Genomic DNA, 26985 nt, shown 5'->3' with positions numbered 1-26985 from the left:
ATGAGCTGAGAGATAGTGTCACATGACTTCCAAGGTTTCAATTTTAAAATTCTGCATTTCAAAAAACAAACAAACAACAAAAAACAAACTATGAGCTTTTGAAGGTCTGGCTCTAATGATGAGAATTTTAGTTTGAATGGGGGAAAATGGTAAAATCTTGGAACTGAGGGTTAGCATTGGTGACAGGCTGGCTCTGGCTACTTTCAGATGACCACAGAGTTTGCCAAATGTTCCATTTTCGTATTAGCAGAGTTCTGAGGACAGGGTCTGGCTTACTGAAATGGTGTTGTACTGAACAGAATGTTAAGAAGCAAACTCTATTATTAAAAACAGGGCAAAATTGGTACCTGAGATTCAAATGGGGATTAAATGAAATTACACGAAGCTAAATAATTATTGCTAAATGAACAAATTGAAACGGTGTTTCTTGCTAAGATGCACTGAGCTTAAACAGCAAGGAAATTGAGAACAGTTACATTTAAAATTAGACTTTGGAGTTGAAGTTACTAATTTCAGGCATCTAAATATTGCGATTTTTAATAGTTGTGTCACATTTCTATTTCAAACAGAAATAGATACCATCAGCCGGGTTGAAATGAGGATTCGCACACACATATTAGCACATGAGCATTAGAAATGAATTTATGCCAATTATGAAGGCAGAACCTTTTTTCTGAAAAGCAGCTTGATTTGAAAACCTCTGGGGATTCTAAAGGCTCCCAAGGGGGATCCTTAGGACTTCTCTTGAGTGCATGAGCTCTGAGCAATTTCTGAAACTCCTTACATTTGCAAATTTTAAGGACAAAAGATTGAGTGTCTCCATGTGCCCTGAGACCCTTGTGTGCCTCTCTGTGAGACCACTGTTGGAGAGAACAGTTTATTTTCTGCAGGGCTTTGAAATCCCTTCTGAATGCTGATGTGTAGTTTCTCCAGCACATGAAGAATAGCAGCCTGTTGCAAAAGTCCTATGGCCCGAGCAGGCCAGGCCTTTGGTAGCGTGTATCCTGTTGCTAAGACTGATTTTTTTCCCACTCTCTTATGTTCCACGTCAGCAAATGAAAAAAGAGATCCAGTGATTATTGGGGATATTTAAGGAATGACTTAGGGGAGATATTCTGCATATAGCATTTTTTTTCCCTAGCTTGCTGGGACCATCAGAGATTTAGCAGCTGCACTGAGCTAAATATATCAATTCACTTAATAAGCATAGTGCAGAGGGTCACTGACCTGCTTTTTTTTTAAAAAAAAAAAATAAAGAGATAAAATATAGATACTGAGGTTTTTATGATTCTATAAAAAGACAATGTGACCTTCTTCTAAAAGTAACAAGGAGTTTACCTTTAGACAGTATTTTGGGTGATACGTATTTGACCGTTTTGCTAGAACCAAAGTTGGGATATTATTTAAAAAATCGGAGGAAGCATAAAAGCATCAAAATCATTGGCTTCTTTCTTCACTTTTTCCAAGTCGTGATGATTCATATAGTTTTCTTGGCATCCGAACTTCTAGAAAAATATTTCCTTCCCCACTCTTTACAATGAATTGAATGGCAAATGGGAATCTTGTTGAGACAAGCTCTTGCCTAATTAGACAAGGACATATTTCTCCTAAGAGCCTTGCATTGCAATAGTGATTAATTGTCCTCCAGATGATAGATAAAAATGCAAGAAGCACTTAGTTTGCAAAGTTTGTGGGAGGTTGCTGAGGACCATTATCTTTTCTTTTTTTTTTCCATTCATCATTTCTCCAGATCTCTGTTTATTTGTTCTCTGCTATTGAAATATTTTCTCTTTGTTTTTTTGTGGGAGTTGAGAAGTCCTCTGTGCATCTCCTTTTTGGGCTCCTGATTTTGAAGCCACCTTCACCCTGTCTCCCTGTCACTCCTCACCTTGGCTGAGTCACGGAGTTGAACTCTGTCTGCTTTCGGGTGTCCCCTTCACCATAGGCTTCCACTGCCTGCATGTGCACCTCAGCAACCTTTGTCTTAGCTTAACTCCATTCTTCCCTGCCTTCCTGCCCAAGTGTAGCCAGACCCGTCTGTGAGACCCCTGTCCTGTTGGTCCCCCTTCAGTGTCCCTCAACATTAAGGATACTCTTTGACTCCTTGAACCAGGATGGTGCTTGACACGCAGTAGCCGCTCAACCAATGCTCTTCCAAGGACCTACCCTGCACATAGCCTCATCTCTGACTCAATTACACACAACAGGAGCTCCTTTTCTTCTTCTAAACTCTTGATTTTATGGTGCAGCTTCTTCTGGACTTATAAATCTGTCATAAGTTGAAAATTTTGTAAGTGGAAAATGCATCAGTTAGACTCATGGAAGATGCTAGCATAGCAACAGCACTCTGTGGAGTGGTGGTCTCTCACCCTCCAGCCAAGGGCAGACTGGGAGCCCAGGTTCACCGCCCCTGTCCAGCAACCCCAGAGAGGATCATATGGATGGGACTGGGTGACAGCACGTTAAGTGAAATAAGCCAGACACAGAAGGACAAATACCTTTTTCATCTGGGAAAGCTAAAAATATTCACCTGAATGTAGGATAGCGATGACTAGCATTTGGGAAGGGGTTTTAATAAATGGAGGCTGGATTTGATCAAAGCATGCTTTATACATGTGTGGAAATATCACACTGGACACCATTAATACACATATAATTAATGCATATTAATGAAAAGCAAAACAAAATATTTTGAAAGCCTAAAACTTAAAAAAAAATAGAATTCAAGATTCAAGCATGGTTTCTACTTACTCTGCATTGCTTTCACACCCTGGTAAAGTCGGAAAATTGTAAATTGAATCACTGTAAACCAGGACTGTCTGTATTTGTAACTGCAGAAGCTGGGTATCAAACTCCAAGGAGCAAATTTATTTCAATTACTTTCTAACTCACTTCAGTAGAATGTTGATCAATAGTGGTGGCTGATTGATTAATCAGGTTTGGCCCTAGTGCCCTGACCACAGCAATGAAGATAACCCTGGGAAAGGTACACTTGAGGGTGCTGATTTTAAAAAACAGACTCTCAGCCAACTGGAAAAAAGAAAAAAAAAAAGTGTCATTGGTCATATAACACTGATAGCACCAACCATCATGATAAAAAGAGCCGGAGTGTGGCTAGTTAGAGCTCTAAGTTGACCTGTCTGTGTTTTGTTTAGTCTCACTTTTTACAGGAGCGGTGGAGGGCAGGTCTATTTTCTCTGTTGAGAGAAGCAGGCAGTTATTTTCTGTGGGCTTTTGAGTGGCGAGTTTCTGGGGTATATAATGCCGATTGACACATGATTAAATGGATCTCTCTCCCTGTCCTCCTAAGGGAAGCCATCAGCCGTGTGTGCGAAGCTGTACCCGGTGCCAAAGGAGCCTTCAAGAAGAGAAAGGTACGCGTGTCTGTCTCCTCCATTCCGTCCTCTCTCACCTCTCAGGGTCTTCAACCACACAACTGCTCCTTGTCCTCTTCCCCTAGCCTTGCCTTTGTTGTTTTTACAAGCAAAGAGAGCTGAGATTGCTCCCTCACGTGGCTGGGGACAGTGAGCTGTCATAGCTGTCCAAAAGCAGAAACCTTGGTTACTCCCTGTGGCTCAAACCCTAAGACAGCAAGGGCAGCAAACACTTGGCCAGGCATCGTTGAGAGGGGAAACAAGAAGCACTGAATTTGCAGCATCTGCCAATTTCTGTGGTGTAAATACTTCCATGTGCTGAGCGCAAGCTTTTAACATGGCATCTCCAGAAATGGAGTCTGGAAAGAGACGTACAGCAACACATCACTACACAGTACTTGTACCACCAAGGTACAGTCGACATAACCTGAAAGGCAGAGTTCATATTTTATGCAACAAAACCATTAGGATATGGAGTGTTGGGCATTTATGGTCTGCTTTTGAGATGAGTTCTATTTAATTGTGAGTCTGTATAAGTTCAATGTTTAAGAAATTTGTATATTAGCCAGCTCATATAAATGTCCAATTGGGTCTCATTAGCTGATACTAGCTAGCTCCACAACACCACTGGAAATCCTCACGTCACAGATGATGAGATGCAGAGATGAGATGAGATGCAGAACATGAGCAGGTGGTGGAGTTAGGTTGAGCCCACACCACCTGCTCCAGAGCCTGGGTGTTCAACTTCAGCGCTAGAACTTTTTACCCTGAACACGGTTTTATGAGAGGGAGAAAAATCCTAGTGAAGAGAAATCAGAGAAAACCCTCTTCAGTTAATTATCTAGTGACTTCATTAACTGGCACCCACAATCATGGTCTTTCTAGGACTAGACTGAATTGTGGGGAAAGCATATTTTAGAGAACCCCGAATCGGCTCTGGAGGCTGAGCCATTCCAGATCATTTGGGCAGTTTGTGAGCTTGGCTTTGCTATTCCCAGGGCACCAGGCTGTATCTGTCTTCAGAGATGGGGGACATTCATGCACCTCCAGGTCAACTGGAGAGAGAGAACAGGCAAAGAACGTGGGTGACATTAACAGGTGTGCCAGTTTAGGTCTGGTCAATCCCCTGCAGACATTGAGGACCAAGAGAGGCTCTGAATCTTGGATTCAGGGACGGGGAAGTGTCTGAGAACAGAGATAGGGAAATTCACTCCCAAAGATGGCTGGTACTAACAAGTCTTACCCTCATGGTCCTCTTGGTGGGAGGAGGAAGAAACAGTGCCCATTTCTGGGCTTCACCTCAGGTGCACTTGACCCAGATCTCACAGGTGGGGCCTGGGCATCTCTATTTTTAAATAACTTTTTCAGGAGTGTTGACTTGAAAAAAAAGACAAATCAGCACAGAGATCAAAAGAAATAGCATTTATCTTGGAAGCAAAGTGCTGCGATTTGGGCATACTGAATCAGGGTAGCCACAAAGAGTGTCCCCTAAGGCAAGCATGGAAGAGGGTGTTTTTTTTTTCCCCTTTTAGTAGGGGATTTCCATAAAAAGTTATTTTTGGAGACAGTTCATTGGCTGGATAGAAATCCTAAACTGTAAGCCTATTCTGATTGGCTAATTAAATAGGGTATGCCTGGCTGAGAGAGAGAGAGAAGGCCAGCAGATACGGACGTCAGTGATTTATCCCAGTCTGCTGGAACATTCTGTGGCTTGACCTTCAGCAGGTGGAGTGAGTCCTCACAGTTTGCTGACTCCACTTGAGAAAACCCTGGCCTCGACACTTCCTTTTCTTTCCCAGGAGATTAAAACAGCGTATGCCTTGTTAGACACTAACTGGCATCCGGAAAGAGAGAATACTCTACTTCAAATCGAAAAGGATGGGTTGGTTGGTCCCAAAGGACAGAGAAATGAGTGTTGGCAGGATTTGTCCAGGGACTGGGGCAGAAGGCACCTAACTGGAACATGCAGCCCTTGGGTTCCTGAAAGAAGGATGGGACACGAGTAATAGCCAGCCTGGGTCAATCCACCCTGGGCTGGCTCAGGCCATAGGATTCTAGCTGGACTCTCTATGTGAACCCCCACCCAGAAGGTGTTTGTGTGGAAGGATCTGGGGCTTATTCCCTTAGCAACCAACACTCTCACCATCCTTGGAGATTGGGTACAATCCCCTACGCTGGTCTGCTGTGGTCTTCCCTGAGAGGTAGTTTGATTCTCTTTTACAGTTTGCACAGTGCATATTCTAGACGCCACCTGTCAGCCTTGGCTCTCTCCCTCCCAGCTCACTCATTGCATCTTCGTCTTCCGGTGCCTGAGGTGGGAGGAGGGGTCCGTGAGGGCTGGGGGTGTGTGTGTGGCTGACATCTGGATCTCCACCTTTGTAGAGGAGGCCAGCGCAGAGGTCCGGCAGGGTGGCCTCCTGTAAATCAAAAACAGATCCAAAAATGCTCTTGGATTTCACAGCCTCCGAGCAAAATGCTGTCCAGCATCCTGGGAAAGAGCAACCTCCAGTTTGCAGGGATGAGCATCTCTCTGACCATCTCCACCGCCAGCCTGAACCTGCGGACGCCTGACTCCAAACAGGTGTGTGGTCGCTCAGGCCTCCCCGCCCTCCAAGAGTCCATCGATGGGTTTTCCCAGGGCTGCCTCACCAGACCCCCAGTTAGAACATGTTTGGGTCAAATCTGGATTAGTCTCAGAGCTGACCAACGCAGCACAGCCGTGGTCAGTATGGCTAATTCCATTTAGGATGATTGTGTTTCTGGGCAGCGTGTGTCTTATGATTCTCTATCGTAAGTTTCTTCAGTTGAAAAAATGGGTATATGAATGATGGTCCTGGCTCCCAACAGGAGATTCTGAAGGTCAAATAAGGCAGAGGGGAAAACCTTTGCCTAGTGAAAAAGTGGTTGTGGAGTGGACATTTTTATTGTATCAACTTTGAAGGGGCTGGCCTGTGGAGGTTGAATCAATAGTCATCTTTCTGTCCTCCCCTGCTCTGCCCAGCCTACAGTACTGGCAGTGTGAGCTGGACATTGGATGTGACCTCTGCCCGACACACTCCATGACTCTGACCATGTTACCAAGGATGCCCGTGGTTGACTTCATGTTCCTACACATATTTCTGTTTATTGGTCTCCATAATCTCAGGTGGATGAGCAGTATCCTCAGCTTCATTTATGCTCCAACTCCTACCCAAGAGGTAGAAATAAATTCTAGATTCTGCATAGAACTGAGAAGCCATGTCTAGGCTTTGTTTGGGCATAAGTGGATACCACTCTCGCTCCATTCTTCTGTGTTCCTGGGACCCACAGATGATCCCTCGTCTTTGCATACTTACTAACTGTGCCCAGGACTGGGTGATTAGCCCTTGAGGCTGTGGGGAGGCTTGTTGGGGAGGCTCGGCCTTTGCCTGTGCTGTGTCAGGTGGAGTCCCTGCTATTTGTGGTGGCGGGTCCACTCAGCCCTGCATCCCATCTCTGCTCATTCCCATTCTCCTTCTCTATTGCTGGGGACTTCGGATTCCAGGACTCTTCAGCCTGTAACCCTCAATTCTATGGGCTCTTCTCCCTCCTTCCCCACCTCCATAAAAGAGAAGAGGCACCCAGGACACTGCTGCTGCATTTGGCCCTGCTCCACCTGAGACCTGGGCTGGTTGGATGTGTCCAGTTCCTATCTTCTTGCCTCTGGGTTAGGTGGGTGGACTCCGGACCCCCAGGTGCTGCCCACTCGGATGACAAAGGTACAGTCTGTGGCAGATGGAGCAGAGGTAAAGATCAGATGGCTCTGGACTCCCTTCCTGTTGATTGTAATTGTCAACTGCAGCAAATTGAGCCCAGTACGGTGAGATCCTTCTTGCTCTGTCAGAGAGAGCAGACGGGCAGCACCTCCTCCACTCTACCGAGTTCCAAGTAGAAGAATGAGATAAAGCCTTTGGAGCAGAAGCACAGACTCTATCTATTAGAATCAATTAGCTCTAATTTTCTTCCTCCCCTTTTCAATGTTTCTGTTACTCAAGGGAATTAGATTCAGTCACACAATAATGATCATGCATCATGTTGATTAAATATGACTTTCATTTTTCCCCTGCTAAATCTTACCTTCCAATTTAATTTCTAAGCCCCAGTTTTGGAGCTGTCTTAGAAGCAAAAAATTAAATACACAAAAGCTAATTATGCAAAATTCAAAACGTTATCATTATTTGGGGGGGGTCCTATTTCCTCACCATTCCCTCTACCATGATCTGAGGACAGGATTCTAGGGTGACTATTATTAGCTTAGGCCACCCGGGGCTTGGGCACACTGCTTTATGGTCCCTTAGATGCTCAGGATTTCCTACATCCTGAAGTTTTGCAATTGCCAACAACCAAAGTAGACATTTAAAAGTAAATATGTGATATAATTTGATTATATTTGGGTTTTACAGGAGCCTGTTTGGAAACATCCCTCGGATGGCACAAATGTAGCTATGTAAATTCTAACTGCCTGCTTGAGGACAAGGGCCTGAGGGGATTGTGCAGAAATAAACCTGGCTGTGTAGGGATGGAGACAAGAGCTCTTTTCCCCACCCCCGGAAATGTACCTCAATGTCATTACATTGTCTTTGGAAAGATAAAAATAGCATGGAAGACTTATGGAGCTTTTTAAATTTAGGGCAGCTTCTAATTTACTTAGTGTCTGCTAAATTCCACTGTATGCTGTGGTTTATAAAAGCTAATGGAAATTTCCCATTTTAAAATTAACTTGGAATGTCCTCTCTGGTTTTTATGTTGATAAATTACGAGAGTGCTTTAGATGGCACCGACTCTTAATCTTTGTTTCTGGCTTTCTTATTTGTATGTGCAGAGTACAAATGGGACAAAGAGAGAGGGAAGGGCCCCTCCTCCTCCATCCTAGATAGGAGGTCTGTGATGGGGGTCCTGGTGTGGCTTTGGAAACCACCACCACAAATGGCAATATTTTGAGGTGCAGGTGAGACTTTTTCCTTAAGATCCTGGCCAGCGGGTAGAGGTCTTTGATTAACAGCTGAGATCCTTTGAAGAAATCATTTGGTCCTTGGGGCCTCAGCCACCTCACCTGTCAGATGGAATTCTGATGTTCGCTCTCCATAGCTCCTGGGAGGACTTAAAGAAAGTTGCTGAGGCCAACCAGCTAGACAGCAGCCATCAGGCTGTGAATGCTCATGAAAGGTGGTCTACCGCCGTGACTTTCACAGTTGCTATTTTCATACGGTTATGAGTTTTCAGGAGAACTCGTCAATTTGGATCATCGGCTAACAAAGGGTTGATTTTGCAAGACGTGGAAAGGGTAATAACGGCACATGTGGTTTCTTGTTTTGGGCCTGACAGATCATAGCGAATCATCACATGCAGTCCATCTCCTTCGCCTCCGGGGGAGATCCGGTAAGTGCCCTTGGCCTTGTTTCTCTTGTACTTTTTGGGAATTTCCAAGAAGGGACCTTTACTTAAAGTGTGCCCCCTCTGAACAATATACAAAAATTAACTGTGATGTCAACTACTCCCTCTCAAATATTGGAAACTCTTCTTGACTATCATTTCTTGGGGGTAGGTAGCCTATGTCAAGGACCTGCTGTTAATTTTTATTTCATAGCCAAAAGCCGTCAGAAATTCTGGAAGCTTTGACCTTTTTTAAAAAAATATATATTTTTTAGCTATACCTGGGCACAATATCTTTATTTTGTTTATTTCTTCTTAAGTGGTGCTGCGGATCGAACCCAGTGCCTCACACCTGCAAGGCAAGCGCTCTGTCACTGAGCCACAACCCCAGCCCAAGCGTTGGCCTTTTTAAGAGGTGACAGATTGCACCCCGCACCACAGTTTTCAGAGTTGCTGGGGTCTTGATCACTCTCTGCCCTGCTTCCCCCGACACCCAAGTAGCCCTGGTGATTGGCACACACTACTCCTTATTTTAATGCTAGGGATCCTGTCTGCAGCTAGCCACAGGAGGGGAATTTTCCTGATGACCTTCCAATTTCTTCTACTTGGATAACCTTGTCATAGAACTGCTGCTGGCTTAGTGGAGTCAGGTCAATCAAGAGAGCCATTTCAGCGGCAGATTCCAGATGTTTCTGAAGGACAGTCTAATAGGGGCCCAGATCACAGTAACGAGAGAGCAGTATTTCTCTGTGTCCAGTGGTGGTGGGCGTCAGGGGCAGGCACGGCTGGGGTTGTGGGCTCCTGCCAAGGACCAGTGCCACTGGTCATGGGCCCTGTTACTGTCCAGCACCCCCACCTCAGACCCCACGCCCAGGGCACTTGGTGGCAGAAGGGATTGCTCATCCTGCACATGAATCTTTGCCCTTACATCTTTGCTTAATTGACCAAAGATGACCAGAGCACAGTTTAGCAGTGATATCCCATGGGTTCAAATGGTTTGGACTCTTGTTAAAACTTAAAAGTCTTTTTTAAAAAAGTCTACCACAGTGGCTTCCTTTTCTTTTCTCCTCTGCTCTTGCTGTACCTTTGTTTTCTTTCTAATCCTGACGATTTCTCACAATTCATTGTAACAGGAAAGCCTCAGTGACACACCCATGCTACATTTCCTGGGATCATGCCCATGGACGTTCATGTACCTGCCTGTACTGCACTCACATACATGTCTAGACCAAGATCCTTCCTTTGTCTCTCTCTACTCTAAGTAATTTGCCGTGGTTGTCTAAGTGCTTAACCAGTGTGATGCTCTGAGCCATAATTTCCCTTCCTTCTTTCCTTCCTTGTGCAGGGGATGGAAACAGTTTCCTCAATGTCAAAGGTAACCCAGTTTGAAAAAATCAAAAGACAGATATTATTGAACTGCATCAATAGCTCCTTTCAGGAACTTTTCTTAATTCTTGTCCTAATGATGATATTTTGAGTGGAGATACAAATGTCTAGGTCCTGGAAAGCCAAACACATGGGCTTATATAGAATTATTTTATTCTCCAGGATATAAACAGGATGTGGGCCTGTTCTTTTTCTTCAGATTTACTCATCATCTTTTCATTTTAATGAATGGAACTATTTATTGACCCTTAAAGTAATCCATAACCTTTTATGTTTGTTGTGATTTTTTTTTTCTAATACAGAAAATGGCATGATCCCAGAGGACAGGACTCCAATCCAAATAGCTAGTGCATGAGATCTCATTCCAAATTGAATCATAACCACAATTTTACCACATTACTACTATTGGTAAATGTTTTAAGTAAAACCAAGGATTCTAGGCCCTCGTCCTGATACTCCTGCTAAATCTGTGTGTTGTTTAATGCTTTGTGTCTTAGTCTACACAGTCAGAAAATGGTAGATGGAAACATCAAATGAGACAGACTAGAAAATATTATTAATCCCTTTCCCCAAAGAGGCAACACAATAATTATAGTCTACTATGATTAGCCATGTTAAAATACCACCAAAAGAATTTTAGAGCAATGGTTAGGCTCCGAGGTTCTCGGGGAGGGCATAAGTAGAGAAGCAGCAACCCCTTTGTTGGAACTTTTCAAGAACAATTAATTGTTTTGAATCCTATTACACTCTACTACTATTCCAGAAAGAGATCAATACCAGAATCAGAACAACCAGGTCCAGCTTAGTTAGCCATTGACCATCTGAGACACACAGACCAGGTCTTCTTACTGTCATTCCTCCCCCAACTTTGAGCTAGAGTAGAGTTTCTTAGATTAGGGTAAGATTTTTTTTTTAAAGTATTTCCTTGAATATATCATTAGTGCTGACTCAGATTAATTATGTGACCCGAATCTGTACAGAATCCAAGAAGAGATGGCTTATGTTTATACTTTTTATTGAACTCTAAACTCCAATCAAATTTGGAAATTAAATACAAACACACACTGTCAAGCCAATGGCATTCAAAGTAACGTGGCTTTATTGTGATGGACAAAGTTCACTGCACCTCAGTCTCTGCTCCTGATGGCTGCAAGACTGGCTGTCATGGTGCAGAAGGTTTTGAATCTAGCCTCCTGAGTCACTCGGATGACAGGTGTGAGCTTCAGCATACTTTTTAAGTCTTATTTTCTCTATTCATTGGTTTTATGAGAAGGAAGGTGAAGAAAGTCTTATTTCACTTGGAAAGATGAAACCTCTAAATAGAACTTATATTTTTAAAATATCTTAAGGGAATAAAATTATTATTTATGTCCAAGAAGAAAAGAACTCTCTTATCTCAATCACCCAAGAGGGGATGTCTGTGATCAACCTTTGAACATCCATCCACTTGGGTTTTCTTCCAGACCAGTACTTCTCAAAGCATGGTCCCCAGCCCAGAGGCAGCTGTAACTTGTTAGGAATTCAGTTTGGGGATCTTATCCCCCGACCCACCAGAGGGGAAATTCCAGGGTGTGGCCCAGAAATCTGTTCTAACAAGACTTACAGGGGAGTCTGACACTTATTCAAATTTGAGGGCCCCAGGTATGGACATTGCTGAGAGTAGTGGTTCTCAACTTAGGTTCACATTAATATTTTTCTAGGGACTTAAAAAAATTCCTGATGCTCAAGGCTCACATCCAAACCAGTTAAATCAAATTATCTGGGCAATAGGATTCAGTTTTGGAAGCTGAAGATGCAACATGCCGAGAAGCGGTGCCTTCTATCCCGGCTGCTCCAGTGTGAACATGGGCCAGCAGCATCAGTACCAGGAGGGTGGCTGGAAATGCAGCCCCCCAGGCCCTGCCTGGACATACTGAGCCAGAATGTGCATCACAAGAAGCTGCCTTGTTTGGGCTGTTGTGTAGGCAGTGTTTGATTCTTTGTATGGTGGGAAGTGTCCTTATCAGCTTGTGTTGATGTACTGTATCCCTGTAGTGTTCTCTCCTCGTGATGAGTGATACAGACATCTTGTTTTTTTCTTTAACAGGACACAACAGACTACGTCGCCTATGTAGCTAAGGACCCTGTTAATCGCAGAGGTAAGCCATGCTTGACCCACAACATTGCTCATTTGTATACAGCCAGGCTTAACACTCGTACCAGATGTTCCTCATTAGCTCAGTTCCCTTTGCCAAAACGAACATGTGTCATATCATATTATGAAGGATAATTGAGATTTGCAAGGGTAGCAGCATCACCTGGCTGAATTAAGAGATGCTGGACGTGGCTAAGCTTAAAACACAAATCTGTATCCTGATGGCTACGGTTCGCTACACCTGACTTAATACATTAGCAGATCCCACCTGTGCTCTGATAGTGTCCTTGGTTACACTTTGAAGACTCTACGCCTGCTGATCCTCCTGCCCAGGGTCAGCTCTCTGCGTATGCCCACTGATGATTCAGCCACCTGAGCTACCTGTAACTGTCCTACCCAGCTCACAGCCCAGTGTCCAAGCTCAGGGTGCCTCTCCTTATCCCACCTTAAGCTTCTAGGCTTATACAGGCTAGATGGGGGTGGGTGTTCCTTTACAATACCAAGACCCATTGGATGATAAGACACTTGGGGTGGTGGGGCTGACCTATGCCTTGGTACTCTTGAGGGCTAGGCAGCTCCTTATGTGTTATACCACAGCTGCAATCAAAAACTCATCGATGGCCACTCCCACCACTGGTATTTATAACAATACAAACCACTTCCTTCCACTACCAGCTGGCCCCCCCACATCCTCCCAGACCCTACCCCATGTACCAACTGCTGATTTTCCTGCTGGCTTGGCATCCTATTTAAATCCATAACCGCACACGTGTATTCTCTCCCATTTAAAAATTTCAATATGAATGAGATCTTAGCATTCTGTTTTTTCCCCCTCCCTGCAACCCTCTATCTCAGAAATATTTTCAAGACAACCCATATGGGTAGATTGATCCACAGTGTGGAGACCTGCTCCCTAGGGATTCCTGCAAGCTCCTTCTTTCTTAGGCATGATGTTGTATGACTCATGACTCCTCCTAAAGAGGCATTTGCAGAGCAAGGGGTTAAATAGTTAATATGTCAATGGCTCTTGCAAATGGAACACCTAACCTGGCTGTAAAAATTCTCATTTCTGTGTAAGTGTGTGTGAGGATTATTTTCCACCTGGTCTTTTTCAACCCTGGGCTAATAAGCAGTGAATCGATGGGGGTTGTCTTTCCTTTGAATGGTTTCTTTAGATTGAAGATAAACAAGACTTTACAACCAGTTTTTAGCTATTGTTCTCTCCCAGGCCTGACCATCCATCACCAAAAACTATCATTTTGGTTGGGTGGCAGATAGGAGGACTTCTACAGATGAGGTCATACAGGTTCTAATCCAGACATCTTCCTATTTTCTAATTGTCACTTCTGAGCAGAGATGAGGTAATTATGAAATGTTGAGGATAGAAGAAGAGGGACCTGGGTGGTCTTGATGACCTCAGAATGGTCCCCATGAGGGCTTCCTTGCCAACATGATGTTCTGGTCCACCATTTCTCAGGGGAAGCAGCTGCTCAGTGATGACTGCAGATGACTAGTATTTGTCGCAGGTGAGCAGGGGCACACTATCATAGTCAGGACTGTCATCCAGACCAGTGAACACCAACCCACTTTGCTAATTTAGATGTTGATCTAGAGAGTCCAAGTTAGCTTCACGTCCATGTCCGTCTATGCTCTGTGGCGTCCCATGGCTTTTCCAGGTGGCTCTTCCATCCGACAAGGAAGTCTAACTTCCTACATGGCAGCTCTGGGCTCCATAGACCAGGAGTGGAACCTTCCAGGGCTCTGAAAGGCAGCTTCATTTCTGCTCTGTACTTCTGTTCAAAGCAACCACACGTAGCTCAGATTCATGGAGAGTAGGACCATGCCTGTTGTTATGGTTGGATATGAGATGTCCCCCCAGTTCTCCTGTGCTAGTGAAGGAGGTAAATGATTAGATCATAACAGTCACAGGTAATGGGTGCATTCATTCAGTTGATGGAGTAGAGTCTGAATGGACTCCTGGGTGGTGATTGCAGGCAGGTGGGGGGCGTGGCTGGTGGAAGTAGTTCCCTGGGAGCAGGCCCTTGGGAATTCTGTCCTGTCCCTCTGGATCCTCTTTGTTTCTCTCTCTGCTTTCTGGCGGCCACGAGGCAAGCAGCTTTCCTTCACGGCTCTCTCTGCCACCATGTTCTGCCTCACCTAAGGCCAGAGCAATGGATTTGGCCGACAATGGACCGAACCTCTGAAACTGTGAGCCCAAGTAAACTTCCTTCTCTAAGTGATTCTTGTCAGCTCTCCGGTCACAGTGACAAAAAGATGACCAGCACACCTACCCTTTGAGGAGAATCCTATCAAGGAATTTGCAGCCATCATTATCTGTCATGCCTCTGTTTTGTACCCACGGGAGGCAGTGTGGGTGGAGAGGGGAGTCTGGCTGCATCTCTGTGCAACCTTGCCATGAACTTGACTGCAGAGCCTCTGCCTCCATCCCACCTGTGTCACCCAGCATTTCCTCCTCCCAGGGAGCCAGGGGAAGGGCCTTTCCCCAGCTTCTTCTATCTTTCCTCCCCTAGGCCAAGGTTTAATTTAGTATGAATGCCTCTACCATTGACAATCAGATTAGTAAGAGTTCTGGATGTGAGGTTCTGACTTAGGCTCTCAAGTATCTAAGTCCTCCTTCAGACACCTGTAGGTCCGTGTGCTCCAGCAAGCCTTGAAGCACTGTAGTTCCTTGGGCCCCAAGCCTGCCAGAGTTGTGACACCTCGGGGTCTCTGCAAGTCTTCTGTTGAAACCCTACAGTAATAGGTTATTGTCCCTTGCTGCTGTTACTGTTTGTTTCCATGATCATTCCTGCTTATGAATTTTTGCATATCATTTTGGCTTCTCTAGAAGTATTTTAAACTTTTCAATTAGGGCATGATGATTATAAGTAATTATAAGATTTGTTGTGACATATTTGTACATGTACATAATGAAATTTGATGAATTTCATTCCCCAATATCTTCCCTGGCCCTCCTCCTCTCTAACTCTGATTCCTTCCTCTATCCTAATGATCTTTTTTTTTTTTTTTTCTATTTTCATGAGACCCTGCTTTTCCTTTACTCTATCTCTCACTTCTGCATATGAGAGAAAACATGACCCTCAACTTTTTGAGTCTGGCTTATTTTACTTAACATGATTCTCTTCAGTTCCATCCACTTTTCTGAAAGTGACATAATTTTGTTCTTCTTTATGGCTGAATAAAACTCCATTGTGTATATATACCATGTTGTCTGTATCCATCCATTTGTTGACAGACACCTAGGCTGGTTATATAACTTGACGAGTGTGTGTTTTGTTTTTTTTTTTAGGCTGCTATGACTTGAATTCTTTTAGATACATGTATAGGAATGGTGTTATGGCTTAGATGTGAGGTGTCCCCCAAAACTCGTATGAGACAATGCAAGAATTTTCAGAGGTGAAATGATTAAATTAAGAGGCATAGCCTACTCAGTGGATTAACTGGTTGATAACTGTAGTCAGGAAGGATGTGGCTAGAGGAATGAATAACTAGGGTTCATATTTTGTCCCTGGTGAGCAGAGTTCTCTCTGCTTCCTGGTTGCCAGAGTTGCTTCCCTCTGCCATACCCTTCTGCCACATATTCTGCCTTCCCTTGGGCTCAGAGCTATAGAGTTGGCTAATCATGGACTGAACTTAAATTTTCTTAAAAGAAAATAAACTTGGGCTGGGGATGTGGCTCAAGCGGTAGCGTGCTCGCCTGGCATGCGTGGGGTGCTGGGTTCGATCCTCAGCACCACATAAAAAAATAAAATAAAGATATTGTGTCCACTGAAAACTAAATATAAATATTAAAACTCTCTCTCTCTCTTAAAAAAAATAAGAAAGTAAACTTTTCTTCCTGTTGTTCTTTTAAGGTATTTTGATCACAGCAATGAACAAGCTGACTGAAACAGAAATTGATATGGATAAGTGGGGTTGTCACTATGACTAACCTGACCATGTTGTTCAGAAGCCTTTGGAGCTGATTTGCAGGGGGGAGGATTTTGAAAAATATACAGATACAAGCCGGAAAAGCTTTATAATGATGTAAGCAGAGATTAAGGAGTGATTCTGAAAGGAGCTCAAAACCCAGTAGGACTATGGACAGTAAAGATGGGGCTCATGAGGTTTCAGAGAAGGAAGACTGTATTGAAAATTGGACTAGAAGCCATTCTCATTACATTCTGACAAAGAAATTGTCTACGGTTTCCTATGTCCCAAAACTTTCTGTGAAGCTGAATTTAAAGGTGGTAGATGAATTAACCTGGTGGAGGAAATTTCAAGGCAGCACAGCATTCAGGGGATTATAGCAAAGTTTATTGTGATAATCAAGAGCATAAAGCAAATAATAAAGATTTGAAAAACTTGCAGTTTGACCAGAAAATTGTGAGTAAAAATAGAGCTTAGGAAGCTGTGGTGGTTAAAGAGATTATAACCATTCAAGAGATGCTGAAGTATTTTACTCAGAGATAATAGAAAAGATGGCTTATGGGCATCCCAGAAATTTGCAAGACCATACCTATGTCAGGCTTGAAGGTGAAAATAGAAGAGGTGGGGGAAGCACTGTGCTTGTACAGAGAGTGTCTAGGAGGTTGTCTCTCTGAGCTCAGACACCCAGGCACATAAGGGCTACTGCAGCCATGGTCCCAGGAGGCGTGGCTACTGCTCAAGATGGCAGAAGACCTTGACATCAACCACCTGGTGCTGGTTCTGCAGGAATGCAGGATGCTGGAACTAGGTGGTCATGGAGACTTTACTGAGATTTCAGAGGAATGCCTGAGAGGCCAAGCAAAGAGTAGCAGGGCTGGAATCCCAGCAGGCAGTCCCCTGAGAGGGCAACTCATGAGAAGGAAGTAGAAGTTGCAGTGGAGACCTCCAAGATTAAGAGATGACAGTCACGTGGAATGAATGCTGAGGAAAGCTGCAGGAATCAAGCAAAGAGAAGCCAAGAAAGAGGCCACATGGGTTGCAACCAACAAGACTATAGGGCAGGTCTACACCAACCCTAAGGTGATAACATTATCATGCCATGTACCGTAGATACTGGAGCTGTAGGAATTGTTTTTTCAGTTGAATTTCGATCTTCTTGGTCCTGTCCCTTCTTTTTGTGCCCATATTTCTCTATTTGGGAACAGAACTAGATACTCTGTGTCCTTATGTGTTGGATATATGTAACTTTCTTTTGATTTTTTTACAGGGGCTTACTTTGAGAGTTTGCCTTGAGTCTTGGTGGAGACTTTGAACTTGGACTTTTGGACAATCATAGAACTGTTAAGACTATGAGGGCTCTTGGAAGTTGACTGAATGTATTTTTCATTGTGAAATGGGCATGAATTCTGGGGCAGAATGTTATGGTTCAGATAAGAGGTGCTCATGTGTGAAATGCAAGAAAGCTTAGAGGAGAAATGATTGGGTTATGAAAATCTTCAACCAATCAGTGCATTAATCCTCTGATAGGAATTTACCGGGTGGTAACTAGGCAGATAGGGTGTGACTGAAGGGTTACTGGGGGCATGCCTTGTTGAACTTTGTCCTTGTTGAGCTTAGTTCCCTCTCTGCCTCCTGGTGCCATATCTAGAGCCACTTTCCTCTACCACACCCTTTACCATGATGTTCTGCCTCACCCTGGTCCCCAAAGATGGAGTCGGCCACCTGAGAGCCCCAAAATAAACTTTTCCACCCCTAAAATTGTTCTTATCAGATCTTTTGGTCATAGCAGTGAAAAAGGTGTCTAAAATAGTCTGAGTTTGGTCACTGTGGTTGAAAGACCTGGGGGGGGGGGACCCAACAATTTAGAGGTGGGAAAAGTTTATTTTAGATTCACAAGTTTCAGAGTTTAGTCCATGATTGGTCAAGTCCATCACTCTGGGCTTGAAGTGAGGGAGAGTACCATGGTAGAAGGGTATGGCTGAGGGCTGGGAGACAGAGAATGAGGCACCAGAGAAAAAGGCATGTCCCCAATGACCTACTTCTTCCTTCCAGACCCTTGCTGCCTACAGGTCTCTCCAAGTACAATATTTCCTTTAAATTATTAATCCATCAAATGGATTAATCTACTGATTTGGCTATAGATACCATAATCTAATCATTTCACCTCTGCATGAGTTTTCAGGGGACATCTTATACCCAAGATATTACAGGAGTGTTGCTTTGGAGATGTGACTAGTACATTAGGGACTTGAGAAAGAACTCTCACTCTGAGATTGTCCTTTGGTTAATCTAGGGACTCTACATCCTGAGTGACTCATTTAGATCACAAGATGATTCACACTTTCCTCTTCCTTTTTGATTAGTGATTGTACCCCTATTTTCTGAACAAGATCTATGAGATCATGTGAAACAGGTAAAGGGTTGTCTTTCTTTCTCTCCTACACACACACACACTCTCTCTCTCCCCCCCCCTCAACCCCCAAAGCCTCACACATGGTAGGCAAGTGCTGTGCAGCTGAGCCATATCCCTAGCCCTTGGATATTACTCTTGTGCTCACGTCATTAGTATTTCTGGATCTTATTCAGAACTTGAAAAAAAAAAAAAAACAACTTAGAACTTACCTATGTTTCCATTTTGTTTTTTTTTTTGGGGGGGGGCACTGGGGATTGAACCCAGAGGTGCTTTTCCGAGTCATATCCCCAGCCCTTTTTATTTTGAAACAGGTTCTCATTAATTTGCTAAGGGCCTTCTTTAGTTGCTTGGGCTGCCTCAAACTTGTGATTCTCCTGCCTCAGCCTCCAGATTTGCTTGACTTACAGATGTGTACCATCATGCTTCACCATTTTTCCATTTTTGTGTGAGAATGAGGCATCAGAACGAGGTGAAAAGACAGAATGGAAGTCTTCAACTTTGACCAAGTTATTAGTATAGCCCTGAATAGATTCACTGTTTTTCAGGAAATTGGAATTCTTCTATTTTTTCCCCTCCATATTTAATTTTAAACTAAGACTTGTAAATATTTAAAATATACAAAATTATTATTATTTTTTTTCACAGTACTGGAGGTTAAGCCTGACACTCTACCACTGAGCTACACCCCAGCCCTTTCTAAATTTCATTTTGAGACAGGGTCTTACGAGGTTGCCCAGGCTGCCTTAAAACCTGAAACCTCAGCCTTCCGAGTAGCTGGGATTACAGGTGTGCACCACCACACCTAGCTTTAATCTATTGATACAGTCAATCATCTTTTGATACAGTCCAAAGTTGACTATAGCCAAACAAATTAGTATACCCATCCCCTTTATATGTGTGTATAGTGAGAACTTAATCTACTGCCTTAGAAATTCCAGTCATGCAATCTGTCGTCATTAACTCTAGTCACTGTACTATACATTAGCTCTCGAGACTGCTCATTCTATATAAGGTTACTATTTTTTGTGGACTACAGTTTTTTTCCCTTGGAGTGTCCTTACCTCGTTTTGATATTAGGGTGATACTGGCTTCATAGAATGAGTTTGAAAATGTCCCTCTCTATTTCATAGAATAATTTGAGGATCATTGGCATTTTTTCTTTATTAATCTGGAAGAATTCTGCTGTATACTCATCTGGTCCTGAGATTTTCTTTGTTGGAAGATTTCTTATTACTGTTTTTAATGTTCTTGTTTGTTATCGGTGTTTAGTTTTTCTATATCCTCTTGGTTCAACTTTTGTATTTCATATGTGTCTAGAAATTTATTCATTTCTTCTAGATTTTCTAATTTATTGGAATGTAAGTTTTCAAAAATAGTTTCTAATGATCCTCTGGATTCATTCATGTCTGTTTTAATATTTCCTTTCGCCTCTAATCTATTAATTTGACTCTTCCCCACCCACCCTTCTCTGTTAGTTTGAATAGAAGTTTATCAATCCTGCCCATATTTAAAACAAAACAACAACAACTCTTTGTTGATTTTTTGCATTGTATTCTTATTCTCTATTTCATTAACTTTGGTTTTGGATTATATTTCTTCTCATTTTGGGAATGGTTCATTTTTGTTTTTCTAAGATTGTGAGGTGATTTATTTGGGCATTTCTTATATAGGCATTTATAGATATAAAATTTCCTCTTAAAATTGCTTTTACTGTGTATCAAAGATTTTGGTTTGATTCTAAGAATTATAAATTTTATCTTCTTTATTGACTGACCCTGTCATCATTCAAAAGTTATTGAATCTTCATGTGTTTATATAGCTTCTATATTTTTTCTTGCTGTTAATTTCTAACTTCATTCTATTATAATGTTATAATATGCAATAAATGTTATCATCCTTTACGTATTTGTGATGACTTGTTTTGTGGCCCAAGATGTGATTGATCTATTTTGGATAAAGTTCCATGAACAGCTGAAAAGAAAGTGTCGTCACCTATTGTTGGATGGAATATTCTGTAGATGTCATGAAGTCCATATGATCTATATAGTATGTTCTAATTCTGTAGCATTTTGCTGATTTTATGTCTGGGTGACCGATTGGTAAGAGGTGTATTGAAATAACTGTTTTATTGTTCTGGGATTTGTCTGAGCCTTTTTGGTAAACAGCATTTGTTTTATAAATCAGGTGCACCTTATGTGTGGGGCATAAATATTGACTATCATTATGTCTTCTTGTTGGATTGTTCCCTTTACCAGTGTGTGTTGACCTTCTTTGTCTCTTCTAACTAATTTTGGCGTGAAGTCCACTTTGACAGATTGAGCAGCTACTCCTGCTTGCTTTCAGGTTTTATTTGCATGGATCTTCGTTTTTCCTCCTTTTACTCTAAGCCTCTGGATGTCTATCGGTGAGATGTGTTTCTTGCAGACAACATATAGTTGGGTCTCATTTTTTTTTTTAATGAAATCTGACAGTTTGTCTTTTAACTGGAGAACTGAAATTATTTACACACAGTATTATTGTAGAGAGATAATGTATTCTGTCTTGTAATTTTTGTTTCTTTGCAGTGTTTGCTTCAGTGCTAATTCTCATTTGCTTATCTATTCTTCTAATGAGATTTATTCTTTCCTGAGCTCTCTTGGTATGTGGAATTCCTTTAAGTGTGCTGGCTAAGAAGTCATGAATTTCTTTACTTTATGTTTACCTTGGAAGGTTTTTATTTCTTCTTTGATTCTGAAGGATTGCTTTGCTGGATTATAGTAATCTTGGTTGGCAATCTTTTTCTTTTGGGACTCAAAATACATCAGTCCAAATCCTCCTGGATTTCAGGGTTTCTTCAGAGAAATCTGCTGTTAATCTGAGTAATTTTCCTTAAAATGTGACCTGGCCATCTCTCTTGTATCCTCTGAAATTCTTCCTTTTTCTGGATTTTTATCATTGTAATTATAATGTGTCATGTGTCTTCTCTACTTAGGATTCCAAATGCTTCCAGCGTATTGATGTACGACTCATTCAAAGTTTAGGAAGTATCCTGTTATTTCACTGACTATGATGTCAATCACAATAGCCTATATTTCTGCTGTTTCCTCTCAGCCAGTGAGTGTCGTTTGGTCACTTAATGTTGCTCCAGAGTTCTTATACATTCTGGTCCTAGTTTCTGTTTTAGTCAGCTCTGTGCTTCTATGACCAAAAGACCTGACAAGAACAATTTAGAGGAAGAAAAGTTGATTTTGGCTCATAATTTCAGAGGTTCAGTCCTTGGTCGGCAAACTCCGTAGCTCTGAGCCCAAGGCGATACAGAACACTATGATGGAAAGATGTGGCAGAAGGAAGCAGCCCGAGACAGGACAACTGGAAAACAGAGAGAGGGGAGGTCCACTCGCCAAGGACAACATATAAACTCCTAAGGCACACCCCAGTGACCTACCTCCTCTAGCCCCATCCTACCTGCCAGTAGTTCCCAACCAGTTAATCCATGTGGGTGGGCAGATCCACCAATTAGGTCACCCTCTTATCATCTAATCATTTCACTTCTGAAAATTCTTGCACTGTCTCACATGTGAGCTTTTTGAGCTCAGATCTAAACCAGAAAAGTTTTATTATTTTTGTCTTTAATGCTCTCTGAGAGTTCCCAAGGACACCTTGTCCTCAAGCTGAGATTCTGTGTTTTCCTTGATAAAATATTTTAGAAACTTTCAATTGAGTCTTTTATTTGACTTATTGTACCTTTCATTCCCAAGATTTCTGTTTGGTTTTTTTTTTTTTTTTTTTTAGGAATCTCTGTCTTCTTAGTGAAAGGCTCATTCAGATCCTCTTTTATTCCTCCCTTAATTTATTCCTTAGATCTTTTTAAATTCGTTAATCATTTTAACAACCAATTTTTAAAGTACTTGGAGGTTTCGTCTACTTTAATATATGTGAATTCAGCTATTGGGGAGTTACGAACTTTTTGCAGTGTATTTTTTTCTGTTTTCTCATGTTTCTTCTTCTATATTGAGGTTTGCCCATGCCGGAGGATTCACACTGAGTTTACCAGGGTGGGGAGAAGTGACTTGTCTGTGCCTAGGGCCATACTGGAGGGCCCTTTAGGAGTGCCTGGTGAGACTGCAGGTTTCAAACTGGGGTTTTAAAATGGAGTTGCTTAGGCTCAGGTCTAAGGCCATCCTTACACACATTTAAAGAAACAACATAAAACCAGATCAATGAATGGGATACCAGCCAGAGGATGAAATCTATCAAGTCAACACAGAAGACAACAGTGGTCAAACGGAAAAGCTGACATTAAAGAACCTAAAATGACTCCTTGTCACAGGACGTGACATGGAGGGGTCTCTTGCTGGGCCTTCCAGTGGGGGATCACGCCAGACACTGGGAGGCAATGGTAGGCACGAGGGTCTTGACTGGGTGACCTGTGTGTCTCTGGTGCAGAGGGGCCATCCTGGCCTCTGCTGAATATGCAGTTCTTGGCCTCTCTGGCCCAGGCTTCTGCTCCCATGCTGCCCAGTTCCTGAGCACAGAAAAGCTCTTAGGGCAGTTTCAGGCAATGACCTGAGTGATGACAGCCCTGCTTCCAGATCTTTCCCTGCTGGGAGGGAAATGTTCTGTCCCCAGAGTTGCAGGAATCGTGCCCGGCCCTTCTCCAGGGGCAGTTGAGGTGGCTCTGAATGTCCTGTGACGAATCCCGCCGCTTGACTGGTCAGTGTGAACTGTGCCAGACGGCAGCTGGTGTGCGTGGGCTGGCGTCCATGTGAACCTCCCTTTTCAAAGGTCCTGCTGTCACCCTGCTCGTCTGGAGCTCCCAGCCGGTTTCTGCCACAGTCTCACTTAGAATCCAGAGGGAGGCACTGGGAGGCAAGGGTCTGCCCTTCAGCCAGCCTGTATTTAATCTCCTTCCTGCTGGGCTGCACACACCTGCCCCTCAGGGAAGTCTGCATTTCTGCAAATCTTTAGGATTGTCTGGGGGGAGCCTCCCTGGCCCCATGCAGCAGCCACAGGCCTGGCACTGAGGGAGTCGATTTCTCTAAGAGACCATTCATTATTCCTGGGCCTCACTGACGCCTGAGTTGAATTCCCCACTTTCCTCTGTTCCCCGTCTCCTGGAGCCGCTGCACAGGACTCTTGTATCTCGGGGAGGCTCCCGTGTGTGCAGGCTGCTCCGGATCCCAGAAGCTGGGTTTCGTCTCCATTGCCAATCCAACCACAGGGGCAAGGTTTTGAGAGAAAGGAAATAGAAGTTTTGTTGATTTGCTAGCAAATGGGAACACACAGGAACTCCTGCCCTTGGGGCTGTGATTCTAACGACTGGGGGTGGTGTTGGGGGGATGCCCTGTGAGGATTCCTAGTTGAGATCCAGGCGGTAGCCTTGAGGGGGCACACCTGCGTCTTAGCGCCTCAGCTCCCAAGTCTGGATTCCTTCCTTCCTGAGGTCAGCGAGCAGGACACACAACTAGGCCGAGTGCAGGAAGAATGGTAATCTTGCTGCTTCCGAGGTTAGGGACAGGGAGTGGGAGAAGAGAAGGGGGAAAATGTCAGTTTTTAAAATAAGCCACCAATGGCGGAGCAGCAAGGTTTATATATAAAGCATAAAGCAGATGCCTGTTTTATTACTTTTCTACCATTTTTTTCCACCCTCTTCATCTAGAAGTATTTCTAATGAGCATTCATATTTATCTCCCTGGTATCAAGACTCCCCAGTTACCACAGTTAACCTGGTGGAAGGGGAAAAGTTCTCTCTTCCTAGTCACTGAGTCCCATGGGAACAACCACCACCAAGATCTCCAGGAGGTAAGGGTCCCCAGAGGTTGGTGAGGGGGATTTGAAAACCAGGACCAATGGGGGGCCCAGGCAGTGACATGCGCAGAGGAGAGATGAAACTCCCAAGAGATTCGGCTTTGTTGGGTTCTAATGAAGCATGTTCTTTTCTAAAATTTATGTTTTAAAGTTTTATTTAATTTTTAATTGACACATGACTATTATATATATTCATGAGGTACAGTGGGAGGTTTTGCATACTCCTATACAATGGGTAATGATTAAATCAGAGTAATCAGCATTTCTGTTATCACTGACATTTATCATTTCCTTTTCCTTATGATGAGGATATTAGAAGTTCTCTCAGTTATTTGAAATATATAGTTTATTGTTCACTGTACTCACCTTATTGGGCAATAGCACGACAGAACTTATTCCTTCCAACTAACTTTTGTACCTGTTGACCAATCTTTCCTCGTCGTCTTCTCCTCCACACCCTTCCCAGCCTGTATAACTAGCATTCTACTCTATTGCTGAGATTAGCTTTTTTAGATTCTACATATAACTGTGAACAGGCAGAATTATCTTTCTGTGCCTGCTTGTTTCACTTAATATAGTGCCCTCCAGGTTTATCCATATTGCTGCAAATGACAAGATTCACTCTTTTTTATGGCTGCGTAGTTTTCCATCATGTTTTATCGATTACATTTTCTTTATCCACTCATCTGTCAATGGTCTCTTAGGCTGATTCCATTTCTTGGCTACTGTGAATAGCCAAGTACAGATTTCTCTTCAATATCTTTATTTCAGTTTCTTGGGGTAAATATCTCTTGAAGACTCTCATTACTGCCCATGACTCCCATGTCCTGCAACCATATATATGTACATATTAGTTCTAAGTGACCTGTTTGGGTCACAAGCAACTACAGAATGATGCTCCAGTTGGACATACAGCTGTCCACAAGGGGCATGTGATTCATGCAATTTTTTAGTCACAATGGCACCCTGATTAGGCACCCTCTGGTACTCCCTGGAGTGACACATGAAAAGTCATATCTGAGACTTAGGTGATGCTGCCTTAGTAGGAGAAAAACTGACATATTCAACCTTAAAAATTCCTGAGACATCCTGTGCTCTTCACCCAAGATTTTCCTAACAGTGGGAGAGATGCGGAATGGACTCGAGTGAAACCTGCAAATGGGATACACTACCACAGGTAGCCAGACTCCCTTATTCTGGCCTTTAGTAATAGGTGGTTATCTCATTTTTTTTTCTTTTTTCTTTTCTATTTTTTAAGTACTAGGGATTGAACTCGACCACTGAGCCACATCCCTACCTTATTTTGTATTTTATTTAGAGACAGGGTCTTGCTGAGTTCCTTAGCACCTCACCATTGCTGAGGCTGGCTTTTAACTCATGATCCTCCTGCCTCAGCCTCCCAAGCTGCTGGGATTACAGGCATGCACCACTACGCCAGCAATAGGTGGTCATTTCAGTGAAAGGGATCTGTTTCTTTTAACCCTGGAAGGCAGTAGGCCCTAAGAGGTGATTTTTTTCAGAAAAGCTTTACATTATAAGAACCTATCACCGGGCACCGTGGTGCATACCCCTAACCCCAGCTCCTCGGAGGGGCTGAGCAGAAGGATGACAAGTTGGCAGTGTAGGTGAGTAAGCAATACACTGCCTCAAAATAAAATAAGGACTGTGGGTGCCACTGAGTGGTGGGTACCCGTGGGTTCAACCCCCAATACTGCAAATAAAACGAAAAACCCCATTGGTGGAAAAAACTGTAGTTTTGCCTCTAACTATTCTTTTCCCTAGAAACAAAGCCTCATGTGAGTAATGGGTGCATGCAATGACTTACTCTCTTATTTTTTCCTTCAGTTTGCCCAGGAGGTTAAATGCTTTTCCTAGTGACAGTGTGGCTGAGGGTTCATCCCCCCAACCACTGGTGCTGAGATCGATTCCCACGCGGGGCTCTTGGGAGCAGTGATTGTTACCAACAGTGCCAGGTCCCCAATCTTACCCCTGTGCTCAGTTCCCAAGTCCACCTTTGTCACCCGGGAAGCTGGGCTCACGCACGGCCAGCCTGCTCCTTGTGTCACTCAGGAGTCTGACCCAGGCCCTCCCACTCGGGAATTGCAGGCCCAGCCTGGTGACGTCCTCCTGAGGGGTTCCTGACCCACCCCCACCCCTGCTGCCACTTGGTCTTTCTTTTCCCTTGTGGTTCTGGGTCCCCCCACCCCAACTTTCTTGCGGCATCCTTTGAAAGTCAGAGTGCCTTGAGCCCTGTGTGACCGGGCCAGCTGTGGGGACCTCCCACCGGCCTCAGGCCAAGCCAGGCTGGGAACACCCTCAGACACTGATGAAGGTGTTTTGTTGTCCCACACACTGAGAGCCCTGGACTCTCCCGTAAACCCCGGCCTCGCCATCCCCCCACCCGCTGTGGACAGACCCAGGTCCAACATTCCTGTTTCTCATTGCTGTCACCAGAGGACCTGACCACAACGACAGAGACGAGGAAGCGTTTAATTGGGGCTCTCGGTTTCAAAGGCCTCAGTCCACAGATGGCTGTGGACTCCATAGCTCTGGGCCTCCATTCTCTGCCT

General features: G+C 43.6%; 1 protein-coding gene across 1 annotated transcript in view; it reads left to right on the top strand.

The window, feature by feature from the left end:
- Positions 1-26985, top strand: part of Shc3 (SHC adaptor protein 3) — a 162797-nt gene that overhangs the window by 81429 nt on the left and 54383 nt on the right. The window contains exons 3-6 of the mRNA XM_027955428.2: positions 3311-3374; positions 5836-5955; positions 8718-8771; positions 12238-12289. Coding sequence (XP_027811229.2) covers positions 3311-3374; positions 5836-5955; positions 8718-8771; positions 12238-12289 — 290 coding nt within the window. The remainder of the gene's footprint in view (positions 1-3310; positions 3375-5835; positions 5956-8717; positions 8772-12237; positions 12290-26985) is intronic.

Source organism: Marmota flaviventris, chromosome 16 (genome assembly GCF_047511675.1).
Source record: "Marmota flaviventris isolate mMarFla1 chromosome 16, mMarFla1.hap1, whole genome shotgun sequence".
Classification (NCBI taxonomy): Eukaryota; Metazoa; Chordata; class Mammalia; order Rodentia; family Sciuridae; genus Marmota; species Marmota flaviventris.
The sequence above is the reverse complement of the archived record's forward strand: the minus strand, read 5'-3'. Positions and strand labels throughout refer to the sequence as shown.